This window comes from Rhipicephalus sanguineus, chromosome 11, assembly GCF_013339695.2.
Source record: "Rhipicephalus sanguineus isolate Rsan-2018 chromosome 11, BIME_Rsan_1.4, whole genome shotgun sequence".
Taxonomy (NCBI): domain Eukaryota; kingdom Metazoa; phylum Arthropoda; class Arachnida; order Ixodida; family Ixodidae; genus Rhipicephalus; species Rhipicephalus sanguineus.
The window spans coordinates 14920930-14947645 of NC_051186.1; the positions used below are offsets into that span (position 1 = coordinate 14920930).

At 43.6% G+C, this 26716-nt stretch overlaps 1 protein-coding gene across 1 annotated transcript in view; it reads right to left on the reverse strand.

Annotated features, from left to right (window-relative positions):
• Positions 1-4202: 4202 nt before the first annotated feature.
• The window catches only part of LOC119374286 (uncharacterized), a 160448-nt gene continuing 137934 nt past the window's right edge, over positions 4203-26716 (reverse strand). The window contains exons 14-21 of the mRNA XM_037644364.2: positions 23954-24075; positions 18306-18528; positions 16433-16528; positions 11228-11275; positions 8437-8493; positions 6812-6915; positions 6102-6163; positions 4203-4424 (exon numbers count right to left, since the gene is read on the reverse strand). Of these exons, the coding sequence (XP_037500292.1) occupies positions 4376-4424; positions 6102-6163; positions 6812-6915; positions 8437-8493; positions 11228-11275; positions 16433-16528; positions 18306-18528; positions 23954-24075 (761 nt within the window). The 3' untranslated portion in view covers positions 4203-4375. The remainder of the gene's footprint in view (positions 4425-6101; positions 6164-6811; positions 6916-8436; positions 8494-11227; positions 11276-16432; positions 16529-18305; positions 18529-23953; positions 24076-26716) is intronic.

A 26716-nucleotide genomic window follows, 5' to 3' on the forward strand; every position in this document is an offset into this window, starting at 1 on the left:
CGTGAGCAGAAATTATTATCATCATGAAACAGCACACGCTCTCTTCGTTCTCTTCATCTCCTGCTTCGCTTGCAGAACACGTGCGCCGATTTGTACCGCGTGGAATGCAGTAACCCTGATGGGCAAAGAATGAGTACAGAGAGAGAAAAGAAGAGAAAGAGAGAAATTTTTGGCGAGGCGAGATTCGAACCCGCGTACCCACGACCCGAAGGCGAGCGTCGTAACCACTCGGCTATATTTCTGCCACCGTGGTTGGGCCTCTTGAAAAGCAACGTGCCTGGGAGGAAAAAGGAAGGAAAAGCAACGGGAATGTCAAGGGCGCCAGCGGGCCCCTCATTGACAAAGCAAATTAATAAAATAGTAAAAAAAACATCCTAGAGCCTTCTTATATCGCACCTGGAAAAATGTGTTCACAGCAATGCACTTGTGTTTAGAAATGAAGCCAACGTTAAGGGGATAGGCGTAAGCTTGGTCTCTGTAAGCTGGTTCGACAGTTAAACCTACTCATCACGTCTATTAAGATCTCGTCATCAATGTGTCGCGGTGGACTCTGCACAGCGGATTGAACGTTGATGGACCCATTCACAACCTGGCCTTGCATACCAAACTGGCCTCCGCAGCGTAATCTCTATGCCCTGTGCTAAATAGTTTTGCGTGGTCATCCTGGTCAACTGCTACTCAGCGGTTAACGTGTTTTCACCGTTCACGTGTTTCCAGGGCCAATCGCCAGTCCCTTGACCATGGAAAGGGAGGCGCAAGCGTGTAACTCAGCGTGGCCGCTTCACAGTGGGCCGACTCCAGGGCCGTCAGCGACGGACCCGCTATTGACAGCTGCGCATATTAAAACGGAATTGCGGCTGCTCCAACCAGGAAGCACTTTTATTGCGATAGCAATTATGTGGACACTCTTGGCAGGCTTTTGCCATTGCCGTCATGTTCCGTATAAAGTCCAAATCGATAACATCGCCCCGCGCATATGTTCCATGCACTAGTAAAAACGCGCCCGTTGGGGACGAGCGCTGCTGAAGCAGAAATAGAACGAGCGCACGAACGGCACATGCGATGGCATCGCCCCGCGTGCGAGGCCTGGCGATGATGGCTCCTCAAGCAGAGATGAAACGCCCCGCCCGTCCTTCGAAGGGCAAAGGAGCTTGAAGCCTTGAAAGGCCCTGCGTCGCTCGAACAGCAACTTTCAACTTAGTTGACAAGAGTATGAAGTTGGGCATGTTGGTAATGCATAACTGATCACGTTAGCGCAAAATTTTGCAAGCGCTCGTCTTCGTCCCTCTCTTGTCCAGTGTAAATTTTGCGCTACGTGATCAGCTCCAACTTAGATCATAAGGGTGCAGTCGCCATCATGACAAACATCAGTATGCGGATCGTATACGCATTGTGCCCTCACTGCTTACTTCATGCTGAGACAACAGACAGCACGAAAACCGAATTTTGTCCCTGGAGCGGCCGTATTCGCTTAAACCAGCGTTTTGTAGAGTTACACGAGATTGGATGGCTGCTAGCCTTACTTCATATAACCTTCAAATTTGTTGCTATCGCATTCATTCACCCTTACGGCGAAACTGATTTTTTAAAAATTGTTGATCGTAGCATTTAAAAGAGCAAGCAAAATTTAAATATGGACCCTCGCACTCACAAGCTCGAAAGGGGAGGAGCCTTTTAAGGGGTATTTACCGCAAGCGCGATATATAGACACCCGGATGTACTGGTAGATGGAACAACGAAAAAGCTCCTTTGAATGACGATCCATGAGAAAGTATTCTTGAGAAGTGTCAGCGCGTTCCAACTGTTCACGTGTTCTTCTATGGAGGTGAAGCTAAAAAATTCGGCGTTGCTAGTTTTCCCAGATGTCCAGAAACAGAAATGACAGACATATCAGCGACACGCATGTACACTTATTACTGAATACCCTAGTTACATGCCGCGCAGCGCTTGAAGCGAGCTACCAGCAGCATTTCTGGAACAGACGACGTACAAGATGAATCGCTACCACACTTCATCGCCATCGAATGGCCTAGAAATCACGAGCCTCTGTGGAGAACGTCTTTTGCCATCGAGCTGACTCGCACAACAGAAGCTGCGTGGGCACCGTGCGTGGCGTCATGGCTTAATTGGGACGCACGCGTGAGCGCTGTTTCTTCTGAGGAATAATTATTGATCCGTGGGTTTAACTTTAATGGCCCCAAGATCAAGTTGCACATGTTCTGACGCGCCGGCGGTGCTATTGTCGGTGACAGAAAGCGCCAAACCAGAGACTATGACGTAGTTTGGCTCAATTTACATCGATTTTATCACGATGGCGCAGTAAATCCAATTTGGCAAACTTTGGCGCAGAAGTGGAATCACTGCATGCATTCTATGCAAAAATCTTCCAAACTAATCTCTTAATGGCGAATATATGTTGTTTAATTGAACTTAAACAGTACACCCGGGCTAATTTTCGAAATTAGTTCATCTAAGTATTGTGCTCTGCAATGCTGGTGCAGCCAATGCCCCCCGTCCACATTGTTGATGATTTTGTGCAGCGTGACAGTGAGCTCGTTACCTCTGCGGAACTATAACATTTGGAAACTGTTTCCACAGTTCCTAAGGAAGAAGAGCGCGGCGACAAAGATGTAATAGCTGAGGCAGGTTCAAATCCTGGAACTCTAGCCGAGGCTGCAGGACACCTTGGAACGTTGCGAGACTTCATGTCTCAGCAACACGCTGTGCCAGAGGAAGCACACAAGAGCATAAACTACAGGGACAACTTCATTTTTTCCCTGCACTTTAAGAGCACCACTACGAATGACCACTACGAATTTTTGAAAATGAGACAAGCAGCAACATAACTGTTATGCACTTCGTATATATTGAAGCAACTCCATAAATTGCATTGCACACATTTTAGCCCATGTTTGCTATGCCTTATGCTTTTTCATATTTGTGTGAATAATCAGTTTAATGAACTTTCAGTTAAGCAAACTATTTCTTGGCTCCCTTGAAGTTCACTCCACAGTGTTTACACTTATATGCACCCATCTACTACATTTTCATCTTTGTGGTAATGAGTTGTTATACTTAAAGGGGTGGTGACATCAAATGTCTGGCTTGCGCATTTTTTGCTGTAAACGTTTCTTATTGCTCCAGGAAGCATGATACACACTCCAAGATTCATGTATTCTCGCTAAATAATTTATATCGGCTTATTTATGTGAATGGCTTTCGGTTAGTGGGCGCTGAGTTGAATAGTGATGTCACTGTATAGGACGCCTGAACACGTGGGCCCACAAAGCTGTGATGCATGCAGTGCTGCATCGTCTGCGTTTACACACAAGCGCAAGTAACTGTCTGGATGCCTTAAAGACTCGCTAAAATTCTCTAATAGAGAATATTAGTATGTACGGTATTCCAGCGTATGCAGAGATGTTTGCGGAGTACCGGGTTACCGGACGATTGTATTTACATATTGTGACGCTTAGTGTAACCACAATTACAGGTACCTTTCTTCGTTTGCACTGAGTGACCGTGACGAAAAAAATTTTTTAAAAAGAATATTCCACCGCAGAGAATTTACACCAGCAGAGAAGTAGACTATATTAAGTTTCTGCAACAAACTATTCTGTGCTTGCCTGATTCATCTTAGCGCTGCCAGGTGGTGCCACCTATCCGGCTTCTCACTTTTTAGCTACAGTAATCCGGTATGCTAAGCAAAAAAGTGTGTGAACAAGCTAAAATTCTCTGATGTCACCTTTGCAGGTTCAAGTCACAATGCGAAGCACTTTGCAAAATGCGAGCAGGTTTGGCCACTTCGGCAACATGCAGAGAAAAAATGAGTGTAGGTTCGCAGCCAATGCTCTCTGGGCTTGCCCTGTGCAGCACAGCTGCAAGTCACCGCTCATCACATGCCACTCTAATGTGGTCTGACATCACCAAGACTTTCGTTACGCTTCCTACACAGTGACACCGGTACCAGTCACGTTAGCGATGGGTCTCAGTCACGAGAATGATCACTTAGGCACACTTTGAAAGCCAATTAAAATATATCCTAAAGGTTTGCCAAGTCTAACACTTCGTGCCGAGTGTCCTTATATACAGAGGAAGCCCATAGCTGTCTTTTTATAGCCTCAAAGTCTGGCGTCGCCACCCATTAGAGGTTTTGGTTTATTGCTTTACTGATCAGTAAGCAAAATTGCAGCGATTTTATTTCTTTTTATGTTTCATTTAATGCAAGCGCTCTGAAAATAACCATTTTCTATGGGATTTTAACCATTTTTTGTACGATTTCCTTCAAGTGGCATCGTTTTTTCATGAAACACCCTTTCGCTGAACATCGGCAAGCTTCTGGCACAAATGCTGGTGCACATTCTTCATTCTTTTGTCAGCAATGTCTGCCAGTGTTCCGTCCCCCATGTAAATGTGGAACAGAGCTGCAAAAAGAAGAGTACAGTGTGTGACACACAGGGATTATACACAAGCATAACAAATTGAAAAAAAAAAAGAACGTTGCTATCATTAAAAAAAAGAAGAATTTGCTGTGGTTAAACGTAGCTAAACCAGGTCTGTTGAGCGATAGCTCAGGTTTGCTTGCATTGGAAAAGGACAAGGCAATTTGTTTCCAGAGATTTAACTTTTCAGCATGCCTTGGTTTAGGCAAGGACGACGAGAAGTCCACATGCTTTGACTATACACTGCGACAAGGGAGCAAATGTATTGCATCACAACACAGCGCATAAACGCTGCTCGGTGTCATTGGTGCTCAGTGTTGTACACGTTCATCTAAAACAGGAATGAAAGCTTGTTCCTTACCAAATTAAAAACAAGTTCCCGTTACAAGTTCCTTCAATGTGAAAGGAACGCGTTCCCGTTACACTTAGAACATGGGAATGTGTCGTTACGTCAACGTTACATTTCATTTTTTTACATTAAAATATAGTGTCGGATAATCCTGAGGCGAAATAAAGTGAGAAATTTAAAGCTCACATAGAAATACATATATTATACGTTTCAACTGTAATTACTCGGGTTTTACGTCCCAAGACCACAATATGATTATGAGAGATGCCAGAGTGGAAAGCTCCGGAAATTTCGAAATAAGCACAAAATCATCGGCGTGGGTAACTTTGGGAATTGAGATATGCTGTGTGATCTGTACAAGCAACAGTTACGCGCTGCCTTTTTTTTACGCTTCTGCTCAGCTGGTTACTGTGGTTTCAGTTAAAGGAGCGACTTTATAAACTTTGATGAAACGTAAGGATTGTTTCCGTGGCAGTAGTGCCGACTGCTGTCAGTTTCCATGACCCGACCATGTTTATCAAAAATTACATTACAATTTCCCAACTTTTCCAAATGTTTCTGAATTTCCTGACAATTCCAGGTTTTTCAGGTTGGTAGACACCCTGATCAAGTCAAATTGATAAAAAAAATAAAAGGAAAAATACAAATGTAAGCTGAAAAAGCGTACAAATCGACTGTAGTGACACAGTTGGGGGAATTGTACATATGTAATAAATAATGTAAATATAGTAGCATTCAAATTATAAAAAATATTGCTATAATATTTGCTGAAGTAATATTTTGTATGTTTCAAAATAGAAAATATGACTGTTGAAGTCATACTTCATAGAATTTTCCCAAATCAATTTCCACTGATGCATGCTGTGTTAGCAACCAACCCCAGCATACACACTGAGTGGTGTTTCTTATGCCAGAACTCGTTGGAAACAAAAGTCCAAAGATGCCACTGCTACGATTCGATTCGGTAGACACTGAATGTACCCAAAATTCGCCAAGCCAAGCTGTCAAGGCTGCATTTATAAGTTTGCCATATTCGTCTCAAGCATTGTCTTTGTGTCTTTTTGCCTTTTAAGCATCACAATATTGTCTCTGGTAACTCTGTAATTTGCTCTTCAAAAACAAGCATGTTCAACTGGTGCCAAAACTGCCTGCACCAATGAGATTCATAATGCAGCAAGTACCAGATAATAGCGCTTGCAAAAAAAAACCTGCCATCTATGATTGTATTAGTCAGAGGGACATGATGAGTAACAATGGCACTAATGAAATCACCATCGGCTGATCCAACCTAAGGCATAAGGCTGCCATACCTTTCAGAGAGGACAGCTTCTCGGGGGTCAGGGCAGCCTTCGGCACTTTGATTCCAAGTGACCTGCATTTGTTGGGCAGCACCCCTGTCATGCTCCGGCACTTCATTTGCTCTGTTGTCCAATAAATGGTGCATGCCTAGCGACAAAACATTTAATCAAACGGCGAACTCATTAATGAGTCCCAGCATTCCCTTTTGACCCACTTTCCGCACCCGGCATAAACCTGCGTCAACGAAGAAGGCTGAAGAACGAAGCTGCATAACATGAACAAATAAGCAAGCATGCACACGTCAAGGCATCTTTATCAGCTGACTAATGCTCCGTCATATGCGAAGTAGGGCACATACTCACCCACCAGCAAGCGCATTTAATTTTAGGACTACATTTTGCCATAGACCTTTCGCAAACATGTAGGTCATTATTTGCCAAGTAAGCTGGAATTTATTCTACAAGTTTCACTGAAAAGCTAGTATTTGTTAGTGGCCGAATAACTGCATTCCCCACTGTACCTGTAAAAATACGTAAATTGACTAAAACAGCAGCTAATCTGTACTGTTCAGACGCAGCAGCCACTTCTTGATGAGAGAAGCCTATCTCTCAAATTGGTCTTATTTCCTGCAGCACAAAAGACCGATATGTTGAGAAAAGTAGTCTGAACACTGTCCCTACTTTAAAGCTACATTTAACACTTGAACGCTTAAGACCACTACCTCGCCGTCGCCTCTGCTTGAACCGATGATGGTTTCTTTTCCCAGGTCTTGCTCACACTGGCTGCTGTCAAGCTTGCTTTGGCCGTCACCAAGGTCCAGGTCATCTAAACAGAACACAGCTTCCTCTTTACGGAAGTGCGAAATCTGAACATGCAAGAACACTGACCATCAAAAAAAATTTTTTAATTCAATGCCATTTTCCCTAAACAAATACCTAAGAAATGTCAATGACAAGCGACATACTCGTGCAAGTCAACCTTTTAAGAAATTCAGTGAAAATGTGCACGCAAACACTTCATCTGCTTGATGTGGTCAAACGCTGTGGTAGAACGTCATTGGGACCAGCCAATACGAGAAATTTATGAGGCTTCAGACACGGCTAGGCTAGGCAGCATATGTGTCACCAGGCCTTCGATTGCTTTCTCACAGAAAGAAATAGATCTCACTCAGCATGTTTGTCCAAGTGATGTTCATGGCGCACTGTCATGAAGACGATGTATGGCTGTGCTTTTCACCATTTTTATTGTTCCGTCGTTTTTGTTTCATACTGCGCAAGTACATATTGCGCGATTGTGACAAATAAACCTTATTGTAAGTCAGCGCTGCCGTCTGTGTCTTTCTTCTACTGGTCCTCTGTGTTTCTGCGCTGTTTTTATGTGCAGTATGTCCCCATAACGTTACAGTAGAAGTTGTCACGTACAGTCCACCCTTTCAATAGTACACTCAAATCACTGACTCCACCGTATTTATCAAAACTGCATCAGAGTCCGATTCTACATCAAAATGCACAGTGTCAGAAAAGGTTGCAATTCAAGAAAGTGCTCTCTACACCCTCTGATGCCGAAACACAGCAGAACAAACGACAAATATCACAGTGCAATTGTAATAAAACTGCTTTTTACATGTTTCAACTCCATCAGTATGGCAAGTTTTTAAAAATTCAATCATAAAGTCTCATATGCAACTACGACCAAATTACGAGGCACACGGTAGCAGGGGACAATCAACTGTTTTTGGTAGGAAATGTTCTTTGGTGGGAATCTAAAATCTCACAGATAAGCACTTCTGCATTTCACCCGCATCGAAATGCAGCCGCAGTAGGAAATGAGCAACACGCAGGAGAGAGTAACAGGCAAATGTATTGTGGAGTGGTTCTTAAAAGCAATCTCACCCAGAGGGAAAAAATCCTGCCAACGGCACATTAAACAGCAGCGTCCAGCATACGAATGCTCACAGGCTAAACATTGGTTGCAAGGTGTATGATGCTTCCCCAAAGCCTCGTATAAGCCTCCATGACCAGAATACAAGCCAACATTGCAGCAGCCAACATTTGACAGCAGAATGGCACAGCCATTGCTTCTACTGCGTTCATAAAAAATATGCTAGTAGCTTCTCACCAAAAATGACATCGTCTTGCAGTATTTCACTACTATAAACATCTGGTCGAGCTTGGAGCCACATGATGAAATATTATTGTATGTTTCGTAGTTACAGGTTATTAAACTCAGTTGGCTAGGGAGGCTTGACACAACAATATTACACTGAAGATGCATAAAACTGCACTAAATTTACTAAAGCTTCTGTAGTAGTAAACAAGCAGCACACAGAACAAAACAATTGCTTACCAATGCTTTCATCATCACATACTGGTGAAGAGGCAGCAGATGATTCCAACAGTGGCACTGTGAATAAACGTGTATACATAATTCATGCAATCACAAGCCTTATGTTATAAGATCTAACTCAAACCACGATATAACGAACACGGATATAACGAATTATCGGTTATAACGAAGTTATTTTCATCGCAGGTGTGACTTTGTTATAACGAGGTTGGAGTGTATAAGGTAAATTTGGCACGTCCCATGCAGATGTACTGCTTGTGCTAAACATAAGGGTTGAATCCAGATAGCTGAATCCAGATAAGAACAAACAGGTAATCCTGGTAATCAATCTCGATTTGGATGAAATTTACTTTAGCTTCAGAACCCAGAACAATGATTCTGAAGTTATTTTCGTAAAAAAAAATGTTTGCCTATAAAAAGATACATAAATTTTAACCGCTAAAAAACATTTCTGCCAACTTTGCAAATTCTGAATGGTGAACACACCTGGCGGCAAAATGGCACTCCTGGTGATCACAATATTTTTTTCCCAACTAAGAACAATTCAAATGCAATCATACCAGGCCCGTAGCCAGGAAAATTTTTTCAGGGGAGGGGGGGGGGGGCACTTGATGAAAACCCTGACTATTTGAGAAAAACAGCTATTTTCATTATTTTTGGTAAAACAACCGCATCCATCAAAATTACGGAGGGGGGGGGCTAGGCTCCCCCCCCTGGCTGGGCCTGAATCTTAAGATGATTTTGTTACTTTGCTGGAGAAGGAATTTCGAGGAAAAAATATAGTGCATATAGTGCACCATTATACTCTAAAATTGGGCTGAAAAATATATGGCTTAGTATAAATTTTGAAGTTTCAGAATAGTTTAAAAAAAAGTACAAAGAACTGCAAAAAAGTTGCATTCTTTGAATATCTATTAAAGGGGTGGTGCCACCATGTTTGTGGCTTGCGCGTTCTTTGCTGTAAGCGTTTCCTATAGATCCAGAAAGCATGATGCACGCACCAAGATTCATGTATTCTCGCTAAAGAATTTAATATCGCCTTTTGATGTGGACAACTTTCGGTTTCGGTTTCTGGGCGCCGAGGTTGGGCAGTGACGTAGAAGTGTAGGAGGCTTGGTCACGTGACCACACAAGGCTGTGACGCACTTAGCCAGGAAGCGATCGATACTCGGCGAGTGATGTAGCAACCGGTGCTTTGCAGGTACTATAGTGAACTAAAATATATTCTAATTCACTAAAGCCGGTATGTACGTTGCGGAGGTGGCGGAGGTCCGGAGGTCACTCACGTCACTACAGCAGATCTGGTGTGACGTCACTACAACTTTCGTTGCCCTTCCTACAGAGCTACGTCAGTGTTGGCGCGCTAGCGATGGGTCTCGATCGGGAGAATGGGCATTTAGGTACACTTTGGAAGTGAAGTAAAATATATTCTAAACGTTTGCTGTGTCCGACCCTTCGTGTGGAGTGTCCTTGCATACAGAGGAAACCCACAACAGGCTTGTTATAGCCTCGAAATTTGATGGCACCACCCCTTTTAGTATGCATCGAATCTGACCAAATAACACTGGTGAACATGTCGCAGACATTGTTCTGCAATCGGATGCAGGTTGTTCAAAAATAATTGTACCCGCATTGCAAAGAAGTCAAGGAAGAAGGTATGTACTGCCAATTTGCACGGTGCAGCCAGCTTTGTTGTGCCATATGCCGCTTAGCAATACTCAGCATCACAGTGAAGAGTTAGCTACGTAGATTGCGGACCTGAAATGCGCCAGAGTGACGAGGAGACGTTGCATCACATGCATCGAGCACTGAATAAACTAACACCTATAGTGCACCGAAGGGACAGGAACACAAACGACGTGGACGCAGCGTCGTTTCTTTGTGCTCCAGTCCCTTCGGTGCACTATAGGTGTTAAAGGGACACTAAAGAGCAAAACGATTTTTCTCTCGTTAGTAAAGCAGTCTTCCACGATACCAAAAACACCAAGCTTTCTGCGCGAAGACATTTAATAAGCGAGAAAACGCTCAAAAAGAAAATACAGGTGGCGATGCCACCTTGGAATTCCCGCACCATTTGCCGTGATGTCACATATTTTTGACGGCGCCTGCTTGGGCCTACGTAGTTCCTAATCGGTTAAGTCGAAGTACATTGTCCTCTGAGGGGGCCAGAGACTTGACATAACGAGTTTGTGGAAATTTCGTCGAGCCAGTGGCGCCAAAATATGTAAAATGCTCTTTGAAGTCCTTTACGTCACGAATTACAAAGTACGGCGCGAAATTTAAAAATGAAACTTTGAACTTGGTTTTCTCCTCTAATAATAAATCTATGGTGGTGAAATAAACTACACAAGAGTTCTCCGAGCACACTTTATCAATCTAAACCAATTCATTGTTTCTCTTTAGTGTCCCTTTAAGATGGATTACCAACATGCCCAAGCTCACGTTCTTTCAAGAATAAACGAAAGATGCAAAGGAGCTTTGCATCGTGCAGGTTCCAACAAGGCACACTAGATCTGCTGGGATTTTTCTTTTACTGAACTACAACAATAACTTTTATCAAATACCAAGTAAATTCTACAACTTATATGTAATTGCTTTGCTTTGATGATTTTATCTAGAAACATCCTACGTGCAAGCCATATTTTGCGTGCCTTGGTAAGTTGGTCTGCTGCGTCACCAGGATACATCTCGGACAGCTAAAAAATGCTAAACTGAGTATAGGCTGCATTAGAGAAGTCAGCGAGAACTGATAGCGACAGACTAGAAGCATGCATGAGAAAAACGTACTTACAAGACTGGCTTGCTCTACCAGAGGAAGATGGTCGTCTGGTAGTTGGTCCTGTGAACATAAGGTGGCGCGAAGATCATTTGTGCAGTTGCAAGATACAGTCAAGCAGGGTTCGTACTGGTTTTTAAGGCCAAAATTAATTAGTGTCAAAGACTTTCAAGTCTGTCAGTTTTTTTCGAGGACGTGGAGCCCAATGAGAAATATTTTGCTTACCGAAGTTTCCCAAGCACTACAAATACAAAAATTATATTACAAACATCCAGTATTCATTCTTTCAGTTTCGTAACAAATACAAAAATTCACAACATTAAAGGATTACTGACATCAATTTTTGAAGCTGAATTGACTATGAATAAAATATTTAGAATAGTATATTTCACATATTAAAAAAGAAAAATGAGCAATTATGTCATGACCCAACTAACTTGCACAATATTTTTAGGAATTAGAACTAGGCATGTGTGCTCACTCGATGACGCCTGAAGTGGTGCCTACAGTCTTGGACGACTCAACCCCAGTCATGCAGTCTTCAAACTTGACAACTTGCAAAGCTTGAATGGCTGGAAAGCCTAGCAGAGGCACTGTTTGTGAACGCAAACAGTGCCTGTCGTCCAGCCTCTCCATCTTAAGGTAGCCAAGAAAGTACTCAAGACGACTGCCCTCCGGGGCCCGTGAGCTTGGCTTCTTGATGGTCAAGTCGTGCCGGTATTCCGGAGGATGTGCTCAGCACGACAGAAATTTCAGCGCCGCTATCAGCCTTGAACTTGAGCAGCAACCCGTTGAATTCAACGTCGACGTACTTGGCCCGGGGCAGGTCGACTGATCCCACCTTGTTCACCCCTATAGCCAACACCGAGGTATGACACAATGCCACAAAGTGGCCCTTCTTTCGGCCCTCGTTACAGAGAGCTTGTCAGGCCGGGCATTCTGTTCTTGGGTGGCATGCTCAGCCGCAGAAATGACACTTGACCCCTGAGACTGAAGGTGACATTTTGACTTTTGCAGGAGGCCTTCGTTGCCAATGATTCTTCTTCAGTTTAGTTGCGTCCATGGAGACGGTTGAAGACGCGGCACTCGCGACGAGAGCCACGTGCAATGGGCTCCTTCTTGGTACGGCCGTAACTAAGGGGGGGTTCAGGGGGTTCCGACACCCTCCGAAATTTTTTCATGCTTTAACTTTTCAGGTGACACTAATATACTTGCACGCCTTCACAGTGACTACCGGTTACCAAAGTTAGCTGTTCTACACACAAACACGCCCCCGAAAAAAATTCCTGGGTACTGCCCTGCTTCTCGGCGTACACTTGTTGACGTGCTTGGATAAACGCCACCTCTCCCATACCTGCTCCCGATGAAAATCACAGATCATTACTTCTGACTCGGGAAAGACAGTAGCAACAGCTGTCACCTCTGCCTGTGAACAGTCCATCATCCAATATTCTGGCATGAAATTGGAACACCACTTTCAAAACATTGCAAGTGTCTCTTGGATGCAGGGGCGTAGGCAGAAATTTTTTTCGGGGGGGGGGCACCTCCTTGATCTGTAGTGGGGACGAGCAGGCAGATGTGGTCGAGTGTCATTTTCTGCTCTGTATGCTATGGCAAAAAAAAATTTCGGGGGGGGGGGGGGGGGGCACGGGCCCGGTGTGCCCTAATGTGGCTACGCCCCTGCTTGGATGCATGAACTACACAATAAAAATTCCAGCAGTCATACAGCCGATAAATGCTTGGTAACTATAACAAAAAAAAAGAGGAAGTGCATAATATGTCCTTTTGTTTGTTGCATCGATTAGAGCCAAATTGCTGCCATATTTAGCCACGATTTCTCTAATAAAATTTGACTGGTAACAAAACACAAGTATTTCTATGTATTCATTTGCCCCCGATTCCTCCATGTAGTCAAAATCTGTAGGGTTGCCACATGTTTGCGCTCCATTTTTTTGGTGAGGCTGAAAAAAGAACTTTGATTCCGGATCTGCTTTCTCCAGCTCTAACATAAATGCTTCAGCACTCTCCTGGTCAACATCAGCTGTTCACAGGGTTGCCATCTGGCCGGTTTTAGACCGGCCTGGCCTGTTTTTTAGAAAGTGGGCCAGCTGCCGGTACGCTTCTAAGATTGGCCGCCATTGGCCGTTTTTTTTTTTTTGTCGTAATATCGCAATTATTAGTTTTCTGGGGCGTTTTATAAGTTTCAGTTCAACAACTACGATGGCAAATATTTATCGTCAATCACCAAAATTCTTGCACTACCAGCCAACCACTTCCAAGATCCCTTCAAATGTAGCGATCATTGGAATAGAGCATGGTATTGTGTGTGTATGTATATAATGAATATCCAACATTTTTGTGGCATGTGCACTAACATTTTAGCGTTTGTTTGTGTCTGTAATGTCACTGGCCTGGTGGATTCAGACACAAAGAAGAGCTTTTTACTGACGAAGTATATGCAGTCCCTTTTCAGTGCAGCACATTCAGAGCAATAACCAAAAGCTCACTTACTTTTAGTACAAGCGTCTTTCCAATTGTGGGTATTTTTATGTCACAATTAGACTAGGTTAGCTTAGAGCCGTGTTTTTATGTACATTTATGTCGCTCAACGAAAGCTATTACGTAAATGACACGGCACACCGTAGACGCGTCTACTGTTCAACATTACCTTAATCTCTAGTAACTACCCCCCCCCCCCCCCAATGTGGCAACCCTACTTGTTCGTTCTTGCCAATTGCTAGCCTGCTGGTTTGACACCGTTTCACGTGCTCCTTTACTACATACATAAGTTATTACTTTTAGGTTTGGTTGGTTAAAGAATTATCTTGTAGAAAACAGTCCATTCTCGTAAATGGTTATTCTCCTCCATATGTCGATGTAACTTCTGGGGTGCCACAGGGTTCGGTGTTGGGTCCTTCACTCTTTCTGGTCTATATTAATGATTTGTCAGAGATGCTAACATCAAATGCGAGGCTGTATGCGGATGATTGAGTCGTTTACAGATCAATACAGTAAAAGCTCGTTCATTTGAACTCGGTTAATTCAAACTTACAGTTAGTTCGAACTGATGTGCTTGTCCCGGCACAGGCCTGTGTATTTTTATGGGAGAAAACTCCCGACAATTCGAACGCATCGGTATTCACAACGGTTAATTCGAACTGGGAGCCCCTGGTTTTCATCACTCCTCGCAGAAGTCGGCCCACAGTGATCACAATGTGTTGCAAAACAAAAGCAAACCAAATTTATTAGAGATCAAAACAACGCAACAGCAATATTCCTCAACGGATGAGAATTCAGACGCTGCTCTGGAACTCTTGGGCAAGCTGCAAGCGATGATCATGGAGCCGCGACTGAAGAAACACAAGCAAATGCAAATTACTGGTTACTTTTAATTTCCGTACCGTTAACTCTGCCATGTAAATAAATGTGTATGCTTTGGAGCGTAAATAGTGTCATACATTTCAACATAAAGGCGCATTGCTCACATGAATGCATGTCAGAGGTTGTTTCTGGTGTATCACTGACTGATCAATTAATGTTAAAAACACAGCGCTTATTTAGACATGGACAGAAGAAACATCAAACGAGGACGGGCGCTGACTGCCAACAAAGCTTTTATTGTGCGTGCACAAATATATAGCTTATGAAAGAAAGGAAGGGGAGGGGGAGATAAGAGGGAGGGAGATGGTTGCTGATGCATGAGGTACTAAAAACAAGCGTGTAGATAGTTAAGATTGCTGTAGGAAACTGTATTCCTAGTCAGACAGGGTGAGTGACGAGGCGCTAACACACACTGAGCCTTTGCGCATCATTGTGAAAGTCTCGTAAATTTCTTGAGCGTCACTGTCATTGTACTTGCGTAGTACCTTGGTGTCTTGAAGCAGAGGTGCGCATCCGCATTTGGCACAGTGGATCGCAAGATTACTGCCGTGCTTATTCCTCACGTTGTTCGCATGTTCCCGCAGGCGGTCGTTTAGGCATCGTCCGGTCTGGCCGACAGCGCCCGTCCTCGTTTGATGTTTTCTCTGTCCATGTCTAAATAAGCGCTGTGTTTTTAAGATGAATCCGTACCAACGAGCTCGCATCCAAACTCTTCTAGATGATCAATTAATGCCGTTTGCTGTTAGAGCTCCATGAACTTAATTTACGAAATCACCTGCCACAAGCGTGTAGTAGCATATACACTCCAACCTCATTATAACAAAGTCACATCTGCCACGAAAATAACTTCGTTATATCCGAAAATTCGTTATAAACGTTTATTTGTAACACTGTAGTTATGACAAGACTATTCTTCATTTACTTCGTTATAACCGATAATTCGTTATATCCGTGTGCGTTATATCGAGGTTTCAGTGTTAATTCGTGATAATGAGTCCACAGGCTGCTTCTTCGGGTTCCGCCCGTGCAGTGTGGAGCGATGTCCGTTCATTCTAGCGCCCGCCCTCCAATTCGAACTCCACTTAATTCAAACAGTTTATGATCCTCTTCAAGTTTGAATTAACGAGCTTTTACTGTACACAGTATGGATGATATTCGTGTTTTACAAATACGTTATGGGATCCTCATGGTCAAACTCTAATCTATAAACTTGAACGCATACAAAACCATGCTGTGCACTTTGTCAGTGGCAATTACAACTTTAATTCCAGTATTACCCACATTAGGAGTGACTTAAGTTGGAAACGTCTTCAGTAACGAAGAAAATTCTTGCGACTAAAGTTTTCCTACTCCATTTTTTATGGTGAAACTCATATAAACAAAAGTTTATACATGATGAACCCATACTATGTATCACATAGAAGTGATCAGTTGAAAAAAATGCACGAAGTAAGCTGTCGCACGGGTGTTTTTACTAATTTCTTTTTTCCTTTTACTGTTCCTGAATGGAATAAATTGGATGCATGTGTTGTCGATCTTCCCGCAGATGCATTTTCATTGGAAGATGCGTCCCTTGGGTGAATGCGCAGGCACAGCTGCTGTTCGGTGTATTTTGGAACCCCCTAAAATAATGCCCACTTGAACGATGTAGGCTACATTAATAAATGACAAATAAATAAAATACCAAATAAATTGGTTTTCAGACAAGAACCCTTCATAAAAGGAATAGATGAGACACTGAGACTTCAATGGTGGCTGCAAATCATTCGCAGTGTACATAGAAGAGAAATTTGAACATAGGCACAGGTGTGCTACGATGTATGTAGTAAGATCACTCACGGCGAACGTCGCAGAGTGCGTTTGCCAGGTGTCTTCGCACAGCTTTTAGCCTTTGCTGGGCCAGAGCATCCTTGCCCACGTAGTGTCGAAAGAGGCCTGCACAGATCAGTGAAACCTGTTTTCAATAAATGCTTGCACTAAACACAGATAAGGGAGACTATTAAGAACATCAGTTGGAGCGCTCACACAAGTACTTTCAGCAGCACATCGTGATATCCTATTGCAGATCTCATAGCATGGTTTTTAAATAAATCTCAAGTCACAGATTTTGGTTGCACACTACAATAAGATAAAAGTGTGCAGTGAACTGACATGAATATTGCATCAATTTAGATATTTTGTAGTTACCTGAAAACCACCAGTATTTCGAACAATGTGATACTGGAAAGTGCAATTTTTCGAACTAAATTTGCAGTGATAGAACAGCTACAGTGGCTAGAAGGGGTAAATGGGAGCAACTCAGGTGTGTGCAGTCACGCACACATACGCAGATTCATGATGGCAATGGCGCGCACGAGACATCCAAGATGCTTCTACGGCAGTTTTGCTGTTGCTGAAACCAACAACACTGCTCTGACGGCTTGGTTCTGTTTGTTGCTTATAAAACAGCGTAAGCCGTTATGAGCTTACAACAGCAGCCGATACTGGTGGTGTAGTTGTCCGCCGCCGCCACGTAGCTATCGCACACAATGAGAAAAAAAAAAGAGTTGGAGTTGCGTGGCAGTCGGGTATCCTACAACAGGGCCATGCCAGTGCTTGAAACCACTGTGGAGAAATGCCCTACACAGGCGTCACATTGAATGAGGAATCGTGTAATATCGTGTGGCAGGGGAGTAAAATTACGCCAGGCATCACACCAAGTTAAATGCGCAGTGAGTGGGTGGTTTAAAGCTTCCCACCAATTACAAAGGGCTCAGCCATGATTACTCATCATCATCAGCAAAAGTATCAACAAAGTGTGCAGCTAAATAGGTGCGCGTTTTGCCTTTGACACACGTAATAGGACCTAGTTACATCGTAAGTTGATGAATTATGGCATAGTCAGTACTTCCCTACTTTGCGAAATGATGATGATTTAAGGCGTAGTGGGTACCTCACAAATGTACTTGCAGTAGACGCCCCAACAGGGTTTACAACAGACTCTACAAAGAAAGCTCCCCCAGTTTACACTGTGACTGTTCTGAATGTTCCCAACAGACCTGGTTTTTTAAATGCGAAGGATTTCTTAGCAATACAAAGGCACTTTGACCGTTTCTATCTACATATCTATCTAGCCACCTATGTCTGGGTGCTCTCGTGGCCGTCTCCTTAACTTGACACATACCAAAATTTGCATGGGAGAGCACTGGTGCATGACAAACACAATGAACAGGTCATTAGCGAGAGATAATACATGTCACGTACGTCATGAAACCCTTTCCTTAAGTCACATGTGGCACATACCCGCGGACCACGGCCGACAGAATGCTGGTATGAGCCACAGGTGATTCGCAGTTTGCATCAACCCAGGAACGGCGATAATATACTTTTAAAAATCTTTACCCGATCACATTATAGAGCTTGCGTCGCAGAATATGCGGGCCAGGCATCGGCAGCATTATAGGGGCGGGGGGGGGGGGGGAATATCAGAGGGACGCAAAGATTGAAAATCACAGTTAGAGCCGCAATCAAACCTAAGCATTTTGCGTGGCAGTAAAGTATTCATTCACAGAGCTATGCCAGTGCTTGAAACTGATTACGAAGAAGACCCTATAATGACCCTATAATGGCTGAGCAAAGTGCTCAGCCATAATTCTTCATCGTCATCAGCTACATGCAGCATCAACAAAGTGCACATAATGCCTTTCAGGGTGGTGAAAGTAAAAAAAGATACCTTTCAGGGTGGTGAGCTTCTCCGGTGTCAGTGGCAGCCTTGAACTGTATTTGCCAGATGACAAAGCACGGTTGGAAATGGTGCCAGTCACACTGCGAGCCCGGAGCTCTTCTTTTGTCCAAAACAGCGAAGCAGCAAACTTGGAAAACATGAAGTCTGTGGGAGCACTGAATAGCTTGGCCCAGTCCTGTTTGTCAATCCAGAAGCCTCTGCCTGCATAGAGCTGTGGTGTGTGCACACACACATGCACAGACATGCACATTAGAGTTGAAATGCTGTCAGCTGCTAGAGTTTAGGAAGTAGGGGAAAGAAACGGCTTATGTGCCATCTTCCAGAACTACACTAGTAAATAAAGGCAGCAAATATTACAAGCTGCAAACAACAAAATATGTTTTTTGGGGCAGCTTCGTAAGCCAAACCAACTCGCACCTGTGTAAAACGCTCCAAAGTAAGCATGCACACCTGATCCTGAGCATATGCACGGCATTACCAACCAATGCTCTCAGATTTCTTTTCACTTTGAAGAGTACCCCTGAGAAGCACATTGAAAAGTGGCCCTTTTCTGTTTCCGCTCGCTATGTGGAACGCTGGACAAAGAGCATGTTAAATGCCATCGCGCAAAAGGAAACGTAGAGGGGACGCTCCAAACGCTTAATGTTGACACAGTGCCTCCATGACACTGATTCCCGAGCACTGTAGGAATCGATATTATGCGAAGCAGGAGGCGTGCATAACATGCAATTACACTCAAACCTCATTATAACGAATTCATATATGCCATGAAAATAAGTTCGTTATATCTGAAAATTCGCTATAAACGTTTATTCATAACACTGCATCTATGACAGGACTAGTCTTCATTTACTTCGTTATAACCGATAATTCGTTGTATCCATGTTTGTTATATCGACGTTTGAGTGTACAGATATCCTTCTCACGACCTCTCATTTACGTTCCTCATTCACTCATCTCATGCTGTGCAAATTGCGGTACCGTATATGAAGCTAACCAAACGGCCACAAGAACAGTTTGGCTTCCCTCAGTGAACGTATTTTGAAGAATTAAACGCCAAGGAAAAGGTGGTATAACAAAAGAGCTTCCTGCTAAGGAAAGGCCGCTTGTCAGCATTCCGCATGTGCATGCCTTTTTTTCACCACATGAAGAAGGTGAGAGGCCACTTTGGTGTCCATGTCATTTTTTCCACTAGAATTAAGTTGGCTCGCACCTGCGCAGCATTTGGAAGAAAAGTTGAAGCTCACACCAAAAGATGCAGTGATTGTGAAGCAAAACACTGAGACAGGTTAGTCAAGCATGGAAAGGGGGTAGTTTATCGTATTCCTGTGTCCCGCGGGAAGTGTCACGTTGGCCAAATTGGACGCTGTTTAAATAATCCTTTAATGGCCCACAGAAGCTCGTTGAAAGGGCAGCCTTCTTCTAATCTGTATGTTCTTTGTAAAGAGTGTGTCACCCTTTGTTTAATTAGACTCAAGTATTGTCGAGGCTCAGAGATAAGACCGTGCGAGAAATTGCCAAAGCCTTCTTTATTCATAAGTCTGGTGAGACGTGTGTGGCAAGGCCATATGTGACGTTGCATAAACTTAACCACCAACCTGCAATCCTCACCACCTGCGTTCGTACTATATAAGTGTATCTGACAATAAATTTTCAGTTTCTAGTCTGCACCCATCTCATGTTCCTTCCTTATCCTTGCTGTTTTTTGCGAAGCTGATCGTGACAATCGATTACCAAATCGTCCAACGCCCTGTTCTTCTAAGCACAGCAATTCCGGTCTCCAGAATAGCACTTTTTAGATGACTTCCTGCACTCGCTCCCATGCCTTTCAGCGTGGCTGCCGGTTCTTGATGTGTATGCACTATTTCCACCACCAACAGGAACAATTGCGAGACAGTGTGCAGTCTGTGCCTGCTGCCAAAACAGTCACCATGCTGAAGGGCACATGCAACAGCCTTTAATTGTAGGTGTGTAAGTTGCATACCAGATCCACAGCAAAACAGTATGAAGCAAGGTAAAAACACATGGTGCAGTGGCCCCCTTGCAAAAAAAAAAAGTGAACATGTGCCAGCATCACTGTTGTAGATGTTTCAAATAGGTTGGTTAAAATGATTGGTAGTCAGCCTATTCAGGCACTGAAGCTGTATCCATGCCATATGGTGACAACCATATGAAACTTCTATTGGCCACGAGATCGACCTATAGGTGGCAGCACCGTAGCGGCGTGAGTGTGGATACGCGCCCGGGCGGCGTATGAAAGTGTACGGAGCTGCTGTTTCTACATTGTCATTCTGCACTCCATAGCTGTAGAAAACGTTTAAATTTTTTTGTGGAGGTATTTTTTGTTCCGCAATGCCTCACATATTGCACAGAACCAGAGATAAGCTTTCATTTCTATCCCGGCGATGCACCACATAATCAAGTGTGGCTTGTTAGGTGTCCGATCGGCAAGGCGCTTTCCAATGGTGCATTGCCAGCACTTCGAATCACGGTGGGTTGAAGCGTTCGTTGACAAAAAGTGCCGATGCTCAGTCAAATACACTAACATGTTTTTCACTCTTGCTCTGTAATCTGTGCATTCATGCTTGTTGCATACATAGTTTCTGCGTGCATGTGCGTGAACACCGTTGCAGTCCATGAATGATCGTGGCTTCTTGACTATGACTGTCAGTCATTATTTGTTTACGCTTTTGTGTACTGCAACAAGAAAATGAATTGTGTCTTCAAGTAAGCAATTGTGTGTGTGTGCCACCTTCACAGTGAATGGGAAGTCTGTTCAATCTAACTGCGGGTCCTTTTAAGCGAGCTGACGTCACCGAGCCTTACTGTAGTTCGCATGTTTTCCGTCGCATTTACTCAAGTACGAGAAGCGTTCTCAGTGTTGCAAAGTATAAATATGAGCGCCGAAACTCGTTCTGTTTGTGCATGATCTTGTACAGAGCAAGAAATGTCGTTTCGTGAGACAGAAAAAGACGGACCATGTAGGCGATGAATGAACATGAGCGAGCGAGATTATCGCCACTGATGTATTTGCTTTCTGAATTAAATGTATCCTCCAGAAATTATTGAGGCCTAAGTTGAAGCTACTGCACATATTTGAATAGCAGAAGACGCCTCGCAAGGTGCGATACAACAAAGAGCGGTACTCGAGGAGTGTGTGTTGAGAGGCTAGTTGGTAAGACATTATTAAAACTTGAACTGCGCTTAGGACGAGACACCAGAGTAGAAGCAGACAGGACGAAAGCAGCGTTCGTCGAACGCAACTGCGTTTGCCCTGTCTGCTTCGACTCTGGTGTCTCGTCCTAAGCGCAGTTTAAGTTTTCATAAAGAGCGGTACGCGCCACGACCAACCATATCCGATCAACTTGAGGTTTCATGAGCATCCTGCTGGGCATGAGCAGTTCAATTCTACTATTCTTTTCTTGTCAGTTAAGCCGTGAAGACTGGAGCATGAATGCAATAAGTGCACGGCATTGTCAGAGCAGCACGTAGAAGAAACGACACTGAATTCAGTGATGTGGCCCACCGCAACAAATTTGTCGCCATCGACGATAAACGTGACATAGACCCTAACATAAGTCAGCGTTGTGCTCAGAGGCAAGGGTACTGTGACACGGAATTACAAATGTTAGTCTCACAACACGTTGAAAAGCGACAAGCGTATGTGGTGCGGTCGCATTAAGCAAATGATTTTCGCATCACTACTCAAGAAAAGTGACTGACTTAACGAACTTCCATTACAAAAAAGGAAAGAACGAGTTCACTCAACGTCGACCAAATCGTCCCCGTCAACTTCATTCGTGCACTCTCCAACAACAAACACAACACACACTGCTGCTGGAGCTGCGACACCCCATTGGCACCCAAACTTCGGGGTTTCATCCATTCGCCGCTAGGTGCCGACTCTGCTCGATCTCGCGGCCAATAAAGAGAGTCAGGTACGCCCACACCACAAATAGCAGCCTGCCAATATCCTCTCCCAGAAAAACTTATAATATACCTGCTTTCTGCAAGTGCTAATCTAGCTGATCATAACTAGCAGGATGAAAAACTAACCTGTAAAGAAGCTAAAGCTGTGCAATTGCTCATAAGTTAAATGGGTGTTCCTGAGCATAACATCAGAATGGGAAGACATTCCTTAAATTGAGAGAGCCCTCTTGTAAAGAGGTTTATGGGCGAGCCAAACAAATGGGTGCTGGCTAGGAAAAGTACGCAGGTAGAACAAGATGGTGGTGTTCCAACGCCCATCTCGTGCCTTTCTCTGGCGATGATGATAGATGAGCCCGTGTTTTCAATGTCTTCCTTTCTTCATTATAATTTAAAATACTACAGTAATAGCTCGTTAATTAGGATTTCAGGGGACCAGCAAAATGTCCGAATTAACCGAATGCCGAATCATCGAAAGTATCAAGAAAGCAATAAACAAATGTCTGTTACATCAATGCACTTAAATTTTTTTTATGAATACGTAAATCCAGTGCTTATTTTGCATAGGGGCAGTGTAAAAGCAGCAATTTTCGTCATTTGCAACTTTGTTCACGATATGACTGTGGCTCAAGACCCGCGTGTCATACTACGAAATGTGCTCTGAACCCATCTCTTATTACATATCGCCGCCAACAACCCCATGCGCACCTGAAGGTATTTTTTTGCCAGAAAAATAGCTGGAAACTGATTGTTCGTCCATCACGCTGTAGCAAGCGAGTTTTATGCCAGCATGCGGACTGCAGCTGAAGCTCCTCATCTTCAGCAGCTTCCATCATGTTTGAATTTCGTGACAATGCATGCGCATTGCTCCAAGTCAAAACGAAGCTACTAAGTGGCACATGCGCTGTCGTGAAACTGTGGTCATAAAGATGCGATTAAAGCTCAAGTGAAATGCAACAGCTGAGCACTGTATGTGCTGCTGAAGAGACCAGGCTCGCGAATGCACAATCTTGGTTGGCAACTACGCAGTTCTGAAGGCATGCAGCAAAAATGAAACTGCTGCTTGTCGCAGCTTTGACACCACTCGCTAGACACAATCACAGATAGCGCCCACGCAGTTCGTGTGGGCCAAGTAAAAATGAAAAAGAAACAAGTTTGCCTCAGCCGCTGAAACCTTGGTTGCCAACAACTCAATTGTGGATGGCGACCACGCCTTCCGGAAGCCCCATGGTCATTTCGGTTGTCCGAAAATGCCGTTTGCACTCCTTTGCGTCTCACATTTGCAGAGGTTCGCGCCGAGTTGCGACCAAATAGAGCCGAATTAATGAGAGTTTGATGCCATTAAACAATGCATATGCTTGCTGGGACAAGAGAACACGTCCGAATTATCCAATTACCTGAATTAACGAGGGCCAAATTATTGAGCTCTTATTGTACAGTCTTATAGCCCTCTATTCACCTGCCCTTGCGCAATGTGCATATGAAGAAAGGTGGCACACAGACAGGCAAAGAGAATTTCTACGCCACATTTAACGTCTCTAGCTTTAAAAGATTCCTTTGCGTTCTTAGAAACCTATAAATTTGAAAGAGACATTTCAAGGATTTAACTACATAGGCTCACTTACTTGCAGTCCATCACTCCTCGTGCAATCATGCATCACAAAATGTAATAAAAAGCATAACGCAGCTTTGCTAAATCATCTAGTTACCTTTCCATTCTCTCCAACAGATCCTATCTTGGGTGTTTTACTGTCAGTTCTCGTGCTCTCTTCTGAATCACTGCTACTGTTCATTTCCTCATCATTGTCAGGCTCAGCTGACTGAGGCTCAACTGAAAGCAGAAAACAAATACTTCAAACTCTGAAATCAGGTCCCACTGAAGTACGGGACAGATTCTGTTGGATTGTAGCCCAATGGTACATAGGACCTAGTACTTACGAACGCGGATACAACAGATACCTTTCTTGCACAAAGTATGTTTGCTGTATCAGAAATTCATTATATCTGCGGTTGTCCGAAAAACAACTAATCAAAAACAAAGAGATATTAACCTCCCTCACCTAAAGTGATGCACATTGCATTTGCTCATGCTAGAATCACTGATTGAGGCTTGTTTCTGCAGAAGCATCGACTCAACGGAACCTTTATATTTGGTGACCTGTGGATGCGGGCATATGTTAAACCTTTTCACATGCAAGATGCCTCACGGAGGCTATGAATGGAAAATAAAATCTGCCTAGAGTTGGAGGCCTGCTTGTTTTCTTTTGGTTATCGTAGTCGCTGAAAGTCTGCAAGTCCACACAGTGTTTCAGCTCCCCACGCTTCGACAGAGATGGTCTCCGATGCATCCGCACCATTGCGGGCAGCAGAAATCCCCCCCATCTTTGCTCAGCTCAGCAAGGCTTTCACTGATGGCTAGTGCCCATAGAGCTAAGCTGATGTCCAGCACCCCATCTTCGTAGAAGTACAGAGAGCGAGATGACATCTTAGCTTTGCGACAGCACGCTTCTGTTGCTGCAGTGTTTGCATGATTTGATAACAGCTTCTTTCTTTCCTGCCTGAGAAAGACCGCCATTCTTAGCAACATTGGGGAACAAATTGAATGAATTGTGGCACTGCTGTCACATGTCCAAGTAGCCCTGCTTTCTGGAAGTTGAAGAGAGCATTCTCCCTGCCCTGTTGTCAATTCTTCAGATTCCTTTTTTTTTTCTCGAAAGCACTAAATATGTATGAAGTGTCACTTGAAGAACTGTTTTTTAATTATTTGATATCAAAGCCATACGCAGGCAAATCAAATGGAACTCACTCAGGCACACTTGCAGAAGACACCTTTTCTATAGGGACGAAAGAAGGGAAATATTAAGGGCTCGTTTTTTTCTTTTTTTTGCTAGACACAACATTAATTAGAAAAAGAAAGGAAAAGCAAAGAAAAACAAGCCCATAAAATTCCCTTTCCTTCGGTCATTCATAGTGAAGGTCTCGTTCTGGCAGACCGGATGCCTTCAGGTAGTATGCGAGGGATTATTGGTCAGCTGCCAGCTTGTAAAAAGATCATGTGCTACGTGACACCAACAGGCAGAAAAAGAGTGTTCCACACTCGCCGCCATGGCTACTAGTGGCACTGACCACACTCAAGTTAACTTTTCGTTCACTTTATTTTCTTCACATTTACATAATAATTACTACAAATAACATCCCCTATACTTTTCTTGGCTTTCTTGTCTGTTAGTTCTAAGTAATGTTGTGTCTAGCAAAGAAAAACGAGCCCCTAAAATTCCCCTTCCTTCGTTACTACTACTTCTGACACACTATGGCATGTGCACTATTGGCACAAATAGAAAAGCAAAAGCAAACAAATTGATGGACTAGACTGAGTTTTCCTGTTACCACATTTGCATGTCCACATTTGTGACAGTGGCTTTGCAGTATAAAACAAACACCTTGAGACTTGAGTCATGCTTAGAAACAAGTTATAAGGTAATGCAAACATTGCAAGCCTGTGCAATTACACGAAATGGGCATTCTATTCATTTACATTATTTCATTTATTTCTTTTTTGCATTTCAAGTTATGCTGATACAAGGCATGGTTCTAAACAGAGACATATGCACCCATTTTTTTTTGCTAGTTGTCACTTACTTCTTCAATGGTTTTCGAGTGAAGCTACTCCAAAAACACTGCTTTGCTCTTAAAGGATCCTTGACAGCGAAAGTTTTGTTTGCGACTTTTTTACTGTAATTTGTAGCTTTGTGCCCAGTAATCCCGAAATTGAATCGCAAATGCTCTAATGCATCATATAAATATTGCTAGCGTCATTATTTGAGAACAATTTTGAGTCCGTTCAAAATGCCCGCCTAATTACCATAAGATACTAGCGCCCCACAGCGGAGGAGAGCCTAAGATCACGTGCACTCAAGCTTTGGTGTCGTTGAAAGCGCAGTTTTCAAATCAGGGCCCCGTACGCGGTAAAGAACGAAACGATGCAATGCTCTGGTATTGTTAAGCGCGTGCCCCCCCCCCCCCCCCCCCCCCCCCCCCCAGAAAAAAAAAAGCATTCCTGGCCGAAGCAGCCAGGACTATGTTGAGAGCAGCCCAGCAACAAAGTGAGAGGGGTGACAAACAATAGTCCTCGCCAGGTGTGTGTTGTGGCATCGTGCATGCCCTGCAAGCCTTCTCTGACGTTGACAATACTAGCTTTACTTGTGGAATGTCACATGGGGCCTCGGTTTACGTCATAGCAGTGGCGATGTCGCGAGATGCTGCTGCCAACTCAGATGAGCACTCAAGCTTACTTTAAAACCAAATTAAAATATCTTAAAGCTAACGTCCGGCACTAATAATCGGTCAGAAGTTCCCCTGTATACAGGACAATCAAACAGCACAAACATCTTGAGGTTTCAATTTTGGAGTCAGGGGTCCTTTAAAGAATTTATATGCCGTGCACAAGGGAGGCTGTTTATCTACAATATCCT